Source organism: Myotis lucifugus, unplaced genomic scaffold (genome assembly GCF_000147115.1).
Source record: "Myotis lucifugus unplaced genomic scaffold, Myoluc2.0 scaffold_6, whole genome shotgun sequence".
In the NCBI taxonomy this organism is placed as follows: domain Eukaryota; kingdom Metazoa; phylum Chordata; class Mammalia; order Chiroptera; family Vespertilionidae; genus Myotis; species Myotis lucifugus.
The window spans coordinates 13,074,875-13,085,269 of NW_005871054.1; the positions used below are offsets into that span (position 1 = coordinate 13,074,875).

Consider the following 10,395-nt stretch of genomic DNA (forward strand, 5'->3'; position numbering starts at 1 on the left):
GGGCCAAGGATCCATGTCTTCATCCAGGGTCTGAGTGTGTCTAGCTAATCCTTGAAGATCTTTAAGAGAAGCACTCAAATCCATAAAAGACACCCCTTTCCCGCTCTGAAGACTCTGTGCTCTGAGGACATGTCAACCCTGCCCAATGGGCCTAAAACAGGGGTAGCCTCGGCACCATGCAAACCTCTTCTGAGGGGCCAGGAGAGCTGCCTTAGCAGCCTGAACGCTTCCTGGTTGGTCAGATAGTAGGGAAATGCAGGGGACACGAATATCCATGGAGCACCAGAAAACTCCAGAGCCTGGGAAGGCCACCGAGTACACTGGAACTTCCCCCTCACTTTTGACCACCCCAATGGGCCTCACCAAATGGAAGGGGCATGCCAGGTTAGCCAGAGCATCTAGAGTGAAGGCAAGAAAGTCAAATACTGGGAAGGACCTCAGCTGGCTCCTATGCCACTCTCACCATTACTTCCCCTAAGCAACTGTATAGAATAAAAGACAGACTCCAGCCACACGGTGATATAGTTACATTTATAGAAGCTCTCTTGTCACCAGTGAAATGTGACCTTCATACTTTTCTTATCTTAATATCTGGGTAAACATCTGTTGTGCAAGCACACAAATAAAGGTTCTAAAGGTGAAATGTGGTGTGTCCGGTAACACCACACTGCTCCAAACCCAGGCACCAGAAAGTCCTTTTGGCACTGCCGATGCTGTCTCTCTCCTTTACCCTGGGCACCAAAATTAGCATCATCAACCTCGGCCAGTGCTGGAGTGAATGCTGCCATTCTAAAATAGCATCGGAGAACTCTTGGAAACACAGGGGAGAAATACAAGGGTTCAGTGGTTTACAGACACTTACTGAAGAAAGCAATTTCTCTGGAGTGCTTTTCAAAACAAAACAAAAAAAGGAAATGAGCATTGGCTTAACCGGTTTGGCTCAGTGGATAGAGCATCAGCCTGCAGACTGAAGGGTCCCAGGTTCAATTACGGTCAAGGGCATATACCTTGGTTGCAGGCACATCCCCAGTAGCAGGTGTGCAGGAGGCTGATCGATGTTTCTCTCTCATTGATGTTTCTAACTCTCTATCCCTCTCCCTTCCTCTCTGTAAAAAATCAATAAAATATTTTTTTTAAAAAGGAAATGAGCATTATCAACATTAATTCTAGAATCTCTGTAAGTGCTACTCTTATAACTCCCCGAGTCCCCCCCCCCCGCCCCGTAGCTTATTGTATACACCTTATTTGATACCATTAAGCAAGATTGTTTTCATTCAGAAAAATAATGTAGAGGTCATGTGTTCATAAAAGAGTGTTCATCAAATGACCTGTGCTTTAATTCAAAAATTTATTTTACTAGCTGGCACAGTCCTGATATTTCTGGAATACTCTCTAAAAATATCATGAAACACTGTGGTTCCCAAGCATAATTTTTTTGTTGTTTGCACATAAAATTCATAAACAGAGCCAGGCAACCTATTTTGTGTGTGTGCTTAGAGCCACTCTTTCTGCATCTGTGTGTGACGCATTTTTCCAGGACAGTCTTTCTCAATACTCCAAAGTGCTTCAGCAACAGGAAGTCATAAAGGTAGGAAGGAGGTCAGTAAATATTTGCTGTAATTACTCATTAATAATGAGAATAGTTAGCATTAAAATTTGAGTCAGCCCCTTTGTGCTCCGGCCTCTTCATTACCATGTCACAGGAGCCTGGGGTGCTACATAGGGGCTTGGCCTCACCAGGGACGCCAGGGTCCAGTACTACACTTCATTGCAGATGGCATGGTTTGTTTCTTTCAGCAGCTCAATTTCCCAAATATTAGGTAAACGTGATGCCTTTCCTTCCCTCTCTGCCCCTCCCCCAGAGGCAGTCAAGACAAATCTTATTCAAAGTGGTGGCAATATGAAAATTATTTTATCAAGAGTAAAATATGCATATCTGTTAGTATAAATATAAGAGACACAGAGAGAACACCATCTGGCTAAGCACATAGCACAGCGATTGAAATGATTACTACCGAGAAAATCATGTACTGTCACTTATATATTTTAAAGGATTTATAAACTGTTTCTGAACTGTCTCAAATTGAGCCCATGTCCTCTTACTCATAGCAAACCACCCACTCCGCAGGATCACAGGTGAGCAGGGCACTTCAGACTGAAACGAGACTGAGAGAGTCAACTAAAGCCATGACAGAGTTGATTAATTTCTAAAAAAAAAAGTCTACTATTGGCTGTCCTCCCGGCAATGTGGGCAGTAGGGGCTAGCCTCCAGCATCACAATCATGAGTGAAGCATACAGAGTCATTTTCCCCTCCTATGTGTTATCACACAGCTTCACCCAATACAACCCCTGATCTGTTAGGATTCCTAGCACTAACCTCGCAGGTTTGGTTTTTTTATTGGAGGGTGCCAGGGAGAGGAGGTGCACTGGAGGGGATTCACTTGAGGATTATAAGGAGAGAGTTGTAACAATTCACTTTTATGGCTTTGTGGAATTGGGAAAATGGCAGGTGGGTGAATGGCAAATAAATGTATTTTTAATGGGGTCATTTTCCTTACTGAGGAACTACCCTTTCTGAAATATCTTCCCACATGAGGAAAGGAATTGTTTCCCAGAGTCATTATCTTGCACAGAAGTTACTTGTAACTTTAAAACAGAAGACTTTTTCCATTTAAGGGGAAAGGTGTGTGTGCCTCCCGGTAACACGTGATGTTTCTGGTGCTCATGCCATATAATAAGAATTTTGCTGATGGACAAGTGGCCTCTAGAAAGAGCCTAAGGCAGTCAAGCAAACCAGTATTTCTTGAGGAATCAGACGAAACAACCAGGCCACTTAGAAGTAGATAACATTCCGGTCCATTCCACAACTGTTTCCTCAGCTCCAGAGATCTTCAAGGGCCTTGCCACGCTTCTTGACTTCATGCTTGCAGACCAGTTCTGTGACTTCCAATTGCAGGACCAGACAACTAGCACCAAATTACACCCAACCTCTACTTGAACATCACAGAGCTGTGAGCAGCATGCACCCATGCATGACTACCACACCCACGGTGATGTGCAATTGCCACCATGGCTTGCTTCTCTTGGTGCTGTATGTGTCCGTGCAATTGTTTTACAGCCCTGCAACACTCACGATGGCTTCTAGGTTCACAATGCAGAGGCCAACGGTGTGACGGCTGTGAAAGCTCGGGGCTCATGAGAGAAAGGGCTCTGTAAAAATGCAACATTATTATTGCAACAACGATAGCTATTCTTTATTCCCCTATCCATTCTTTCCTTCCTGTGCTTGCAATTTCAAAAGATCAAAAGAGCCAGAGGAAGTCTTGTGCATCTTGATTTGGAGATGGTTCTTCAGAAGCCACAGAGGAAGGCTTCTAACAGGTTCTTCTGCACAATGGAGTCCGAAGGCTAAAGTAATTATTGAAGTCTTGCCACCAGCTAAGGGCGGAAGGTGGAAAGCTTTGAACTTCTTAAGGGCAAGAAGGAACTGCCTCCTGCCAGAGTTGAGGAAAGTCCATGAAAAATAAAATCCACGAAATTTCCAGGACTGCCAATTCCACCCTTCAGATCTTCAATCCCTGCCTGAGTGTAAGGTTCAATACGAGTGATGAGTCATAAAAGGGAAAGTAACTATAATAATTATAAATCCAACAACAAAAGCAGTTATCATTTATGGAGTACTTACCACGAGTCAGGAATGATAATAAATACTTTATAGATATCTTAAAGAAGGTGAGGCGGCGTGCATCACTGGTTAAGAGTATAGACCTGTTCAAATCCTAGCTCAGCCCATACTACCTATTTGACCTTTGGCAATTCTCCTTTCTTTTTTTCTTTTATTTATTTTTTCTCAAATTTAATTTAATTTCATTTTTTCCATCTCCATTTATCCCCTCTATGCCCTCTTCTACCTCCCCTACCCTCTCCCTCCACAATCACCACACTGCTGTCCATGTTCATGAGTTCGCTCTTTTTTTTTCTTTTTTGCTATAGTTCAGTTTTCCCTTCAGTAAAATGGGGATAATAACAGGGCATATCTCACAAGGTTGTTATTAGGATTAAAAGTTAATCCATGTAAAGTTCTAAGGACAGTGCCAACACAAATAAGACTAAGTGTTCGGGGTTTTTTTTGTTTCGTCCTATCGCATATATAATTTTCCCCTAGGACACACACATGCATTCCTTGCGCATAAAATGACCTCCCAGTAACTGTGCAGGGCCCTCAGCTCCCCTTCCTCCTAGGACTGAGGGCAGACGTGGGGTACAGGGAAGGTGAGGTTGCACTGCAGCACCCGTACTAGATGCACACACCAACCCCCAAACAGAAAGACACTGAAATGTAAGGCAGTCACCGAGTCTAAGAGCCAGAGTCTGCCTTTCCCAGATCATGAGCCTTTGAAAGGCTATTTAGAGCTGCACAGACTTCCCTCAGAAGGGGAAAAAACACACACGCTTATATACATAATACCTTGCGTGGAATTTCAAAGGCTCACAGACCATCCTCTGAAGCCCATTCATAAAGTCCAACTTAAGAAGTTCCCTCTCCCTTGGCCTCCCTGGTCATGGCTGCCTCCACAGTGGGACCAGAACCTCGAGCCCTCTCATTCCTGGAGCCATTCCTATTAGATGACTCCCTCCGTGCCCAAAGCAAGTGTGTAGAAAACAGCAAACATTCATTCACCACTGGGGGTCTTTCTGACTATGGTGTCGAAGTATATGACAAGGAATACTCTTGAACCCTCCAGCTTTTTCTTTACTCTCATTATCCCCGACACTGACTACCCGAATTTGACCTGCCCTCAGAGCCAGTCTTTATGCTGGTGGTCAGCACGTACCCTGGGTGATTCCAGGGAAAACTATGAACCAACCGTCCCACCCCCAAACACACACAATACATTTTAATAATCATGTATGCTTGTGTGGATGGTTACAACTGCCTGAAATGCTACTGAGAGCTTCTTATCTTTAGCTTCAAAAGATTTTATCCCAACAGAAAAGTCACCTGTAAGCTGCCAGCTACCTAGAGTTTTACCTAAACTTCCTGGTATGTCTTTCTCCCCATCCCTGACAATTTGAAGACAAGGACCATGTCTCCTATTCCTTAGTTTCCTCTTCGATCTTTTATCCAGAATAAGAGTAGGTGTTCAATACATATTTGTTGTCTTATTGATTTATATCATGGTGTGAATGGCAGAGCTGGTTTTCATCATGAGAACAGACAGCATAGAAATGGGCAGGGGAGGGTATCAGGGGCCCAGTGAGCAAATTTTGCTAACTTGACATTATTGGGAAAAGCCTGCCTGTTATGCATCAGTAGTGATGGTCAGTACTAAGAGCAACAGGGAAGATTCATTAGGCTAAAATGAAAAGTTGGTATGGAACAGAAATGGGAAAAATACAAAAAAAGTGAATACTACTAGATAGATTTCCTGAGAAGTAGAAAAGCCTAAATCTTGAGATAAGTAATGACAGTAAATATTTTCAAATGTATTGGGCTAAAGTCTTGGAGCACTAAGATGACCTGATTGGTCCTTTCTATGTGTAAACATTTTATACAACAGATTCCTAGAAAGTTAGGATCACCCTACACATACATACATACATACGAGAGAGAGAGAGAGAGAGAGAGAGAGAGAGAGAGGATGAGCTTTGATTGATTTACATTCAAAGTGAATTAAACAGTTTTAGTCTTGTGGTTTTCACTCCTAGTGAAAATGCCACCTAACTCAATATAGGAATCAATCTAATAGCTGCTTAGATGTCTCCTCTGACAGGGAGCTCTCCATTTCACAATGCCATCTGCTCCAATGGGGAGGAGCCCTTTCATTGTTTTTGTTTAATGAGCTCCACATATAAGAAAAGTTTTTTCTAAGTGAAATACAGGGAGAGCAATAAAGCAATGAATTCATACTTCCCAGAGTTTATAGACACTGGGACCAACACCAACTCTACTCCCCATGCCCCCCATTTTTTTTTTCAAAAAGCAAACAGAATCCCTCCTGGTGCAGCCTGAAGTCTTTTATAATCTAGCAAAGCAAGTCTCTCTCTCTAAGGTTCAGCGTTTGGGGAGGGTGGGCACTGCAATCCTTTGGAACTGTCTAGAGCAGCGGTTCTCAACCTGGGGGTCACGACCCCTTTGGGGGCCGAAGGACCCTTTCACAGGGGTCACCTAAGACCATCGGAAAACACATATATAATTTCATGTTGTTTTTGTGATTAATCACTATGCTTTAATTATGTTCAATTTGTAACAATGAAATTGGGGGTCACCACAACATGAGGAACTGTATTAATGGGTCGCAGCATTAGGAAGGTTGAGAACCACTGGTCTAGAGCAAGCATGTCAAACTCAAAGGCTAACATGGGCCAAATAAACGAGGCATGCGGCCCGCGGGCCACGAGTTTGACATGCTTGGTCTAGGCACTTCAGGACTGGAGGTACTATTTTGCCAACAATAGGAAAATACATACTTAGTTGAAAGTAATAAACCAGGCTTCTAATTCTTACCAGAGCTAACTTTCCTTGTGACTGGAGGTCACTTAATCTCTGGGCCTCCGTGATCTATCCAGAAAGGGAAACATTTGACTAGATGATTTCCACGGTCGTAATAAAATAATTCTAAGCTCCATCAGTGACACTGAGAAAAGCTGTTAGCCATAGCATTCTTTTGAACTTCATGAGAGCTGTACAAATTAAATGTTAAAATGCCCGAACCTACATCCATTCTTTATCCCTGAATTCTGATAATGCAACAGAGACAAGTCAAATGTTGAAGGGATATTTAGAGAAAATATATGTAAATTGAGAAAACCTACCCACCAATATTTCTACCTTCAGTATTGGAGAAAACTGGACTTGGGTTTTATTTTAGCAGAGGAACAACTTCGTCCAGCTGGCAGGGAGGGGAGGAGATAGTTTGAAAACGTCTGATCATGATGTCTCCGATTCCTTCCACCACTGGCCCCACACTCAGTACTCTAAGCCTTCCTTGGAGAAGGTGTTCTGAGCTGGGTCTGGCTTTGGGGATGGACTTTGATCCCTGACTATCCAAGGATCTCATTTACATTCACCGGAACCACTTTCTAATCTCTAGGTACCTAAAAACCTCCAGACTCTTTTCTCTCCCAGGGAAGAGATTCAGAAACTGTCTTATCGGAAGGTGAGACACCCAGACACTTGCCAGCTCTTCATGGAATCAGGAACCTTGATTCATGAGGCCTCCACTTCACTCCTGCCGTATCAGTGCCGAGAGGTGAGGGCAGCACCCTTACCACGCTTCACTTGACCATCTCTGATATCAACGGGAATGCCACTAACACCCAAAGAGTGCCCTTTGATACCTCCTATCAGGGCCAGCTGGCCAGCCAACTCTTAGAAAGCAAACTCTTTATTATGAAACATTAGCATACCCATCAACACACGAACATTTTGGAACAACATGATCCTGCCCACTTCTTGAAGGGCTGTTAGAAGGAACATTGCAAGTATCCGTGCATCTTGAATTTGGGGGAAGAAATGGCTCTGCTGAACCATAAGAATCAAAACTGTTAAGAATTAATGTGCAGAATCATCATCCGAGAGCCCTCGTGGCAGGCAGCACACTGCACTTGGAGAGCCGCTTGCGTGTTACACTAACTTTCAATGTATCAGTTCACATGTTTTAATTACACCTCTGTCCTGCAAGGAGCCTGCACCAGCAAACAGAGCCAGACATGAAAAGTAAATATGTCTCTACACAATTAGCCTAACAAGAATTAGACAACCCTTCAAGGTACTCTGGATGGCGAGGGGCATGCCCTTTGCCCTGCCAGTCTGCGACACAAAAATCAAGGGAAGTCGCAAAGGGCAGGCACACTGGGTGCTGTAGCTGAAGGGCCTCCTAGGCAACTGGTAGGCAATCCTGGCAGTAGTTTTCACGAATAATTCAGTCTGATTACCCCACTTTTTCCTGCCCCTTATGGTTTCTATCTTTAACGAAGGAGGCACTACGGCCAGCTGTGTTGAAATAATTTACCCAAGTTTCTTGTGACAATACACATAATAGCACAGAACCCGTGCTGAGCCACACGGGGAAGTTGACACTTCGCATATCTGTCAAGATTACCTTCTGCGATCCAGATCCCCATCCTGACATTCACCAAGAGGCATCACAGTTGTAAATGTACAATAAGTTCCTGCTGCTCAGGGGCCTAGGAGTGTACGCATGGGAACTGACTCTAATTTTGTTTTTTGATTGTTCGGTCATTATTATTGGTATTTTGAATTAGGATACATTGGTTTTACAAAATGTGTCGGAATCTTAAACTCTCCTCCCTGCCTCACTGGGCTCCCAGGCCCCAGGGGGCGCAGTCTAGGGGCTCAGGGTGGCTGGGCCAAAGCTCCCTCTCCCATGTCAGGCCGGGGGGAGTGGGGGCGCCGCAGTGACACAGGAGGGGGAGCTTCGGTCTGGAAGAGGGAGCCGGGCTCAGTCCCCTGCCCCCAGCGAACGGAGAGCGCCAGGGCGCTAGTCCAGAACAGGCGCATTTCACTCCCTTTTATCAAATCCTTATCGGTGCGCCGTGGTGGGAACCGCAGCTTTCCACACGGTTTTTGGCTCTGATCTCCAAGTGGAAGTCAGAACAGGAGCAAATCAGCACAGGCGCTGAGCTCTTTGGGCCCCCAGCTCGAGGCCAGTCACCCCCTCCCTTTGTCGCTGCGTCCCTCATCCCAGGCCAGCAGCTCATCTGCGAGGCTCAGGTCCTCCAACAGGCGGTGCGTTCCATTCCGGTCCCCTAAGCCCCAGCTCTACCAGGCTGCCTGCAAGCGCGGGGCTGAAAGTTCCAGCCGCCGGGGCAGCACCAGTGGAGAGAGAAGTGAGGCCAGGCGGCCAGCGGCGCACGATTAGGGAAGCAAAGCGGTACCCAGGTCAGTGCGGGCCGCGCGCTGAGCTCTCAGCCTGGCTGGGCGAGGGCCGGGCGGGGAGCGGCCGGGAGGGGGCGGGAGGGCAGTGAGAGTTGGCCGGAGTGGCCTCTCACCCAGTGCCTAGAGGCTTGTGAGGGCCGGCAGCAGACAGATCGCGGCTGCCCTTCTCTGTCCTCGGGAGAGAAACACTGGGACCAGCCGGGAGCTCCCGGTGTAGCCATCACCTCGCCGCGCACCAAGACACCTGCCCCGGCGAGGGAGCCGGGTTCGCTACCCGCCTCTCCACGGAGTCAAGATGCGGGAGGATATCAGGCAAGGAGTTTCTCCAAACTTCGGTGGGATCTTGAGGCCCGGAGTGGGGGCCCTTTGCTGCATCCTGGCCCCTGCGCTCCGCCTCCGACCCCTCGCCAGTTTGGAGCGCAGAGAGAACACAGCAACCCGTTTGGAAGGAACCAAAGGGTCCGACTTGGATACTGCCCCGCATGCGAGTCAAAAGCTGACCTGAGTTAAATCAGCCTAGAAAACCATTTCCACCTGAGGGCGCGGGAGTCCGGGGCCGCGGGAGCTCCTCCGACCCGCAGGGCCATCTCCCTTGGCCTCCTGGCCTCCGTGCGCGCTCGGATTCCCGCTTCCTTCGGGCCACAGAACTCTCCACTGCGAAGCTGCAGCACCGCGTCCCCAGACGGAGCACCTGCTCCCCTCTCCCCTCAAAAAACCTCCCAAATCTATCCTCGGGCTTCGCAGACCTTTCTGCACGGCTCCCCCCGCTGCCCTCCGCCGCGCCGGCGCCGCGAAGCCCGGCCACCCCTTCGGACGAGCTCCCCGGCCGGTCCGCCGCCCATTTACCTTTTCTTCTCCTTGTCAGCTGTCATTGTCGCCGTGGCCCTGGCCGACGCCGAGCGCGGTGGGAGCTGCAGCCGCTGCCTTCGCGGGGGCCCTGGCGCACTCCCCGAGGTCCGGCCGGTGGGAAAGCTCCTGAGTGCTCGCAGGCCCGAGAGCCCCACACGGCCAGGTGGAAGTTTGCGGGCGGCTGGCGAGGTGCGGGACAGGGAGTGGAGAAAGGTGACAGGGAGGAACCTGCGCCGGGAGGCGGGGTCAGGGCAGGGAGTGGGAGGAGGCTGTCAAACGCCAGAAAGAGGGCAGCGAGGAGGGCACCGACGTTCCTTCTTTCCTAGGCGTCCCTTTCCGAGGCGAAGAGGTGGCCCCGACGCCCACAGTCAGGAGAATCCGGGGCGCGGGCTGAGAGGACCATACAGTCTCAGGACACTGCCGAGGATTGTACGGCCGGCTCAGGGCGCGGGGCGGGAGCGCAGCGGGCGCCGGAGCAGTGCGGCGGGCCGCTCCCGAAGGTCTGCTTCCCCGGGCTGCCTTCCCCCTTTAAAAACTCCGGCGGCCCACGCGGGGAGGCACGGGGAGTGCGGCCCCGGGGGGGCGGGCGGGCGCCTCGAGGGGCCCCGCCCGCGGACCTCAGGCAGCCCACTGGCCCCGGCCA

At 48.4% G+C, this 10,395-nt stretch overlaps 1 protein-coding gene across 2 annotated transcripts in view; it reads right to left on the reverse strand.

Annotated features, from left to right (window-relative positions):
• Nucleotides 1-10,280, reverse strand: part of EPAS1 (endothelial PAS domain protein 1) — a 76,348-nt gene extending 66,068 nt beyond the window's left edge. Inside the window, exon 1 of one of the 2 annotated variants that reach the window (XM_006083391.3) lies at nucleotides 9,750-10,280. In XM_006083391.3, coding sequence (XP_006083453.1) covers nucleotides 9,750-9,775 — 26 coding nt within the window. In that variant the 5' untranslated portion in view covers nucleotides 9,776-10,280. Of the gene's footprint in view, nucleotides 1-2,559; nucleotides 2,610-9,749 lie in introns of those variants that run through there. The other variant, XM_023747115.1, reaches the window with a different exon arrangement.
• Between the last annotated feature and the right edge of the window lie 115 nt (nucleotides 10,281-10,395).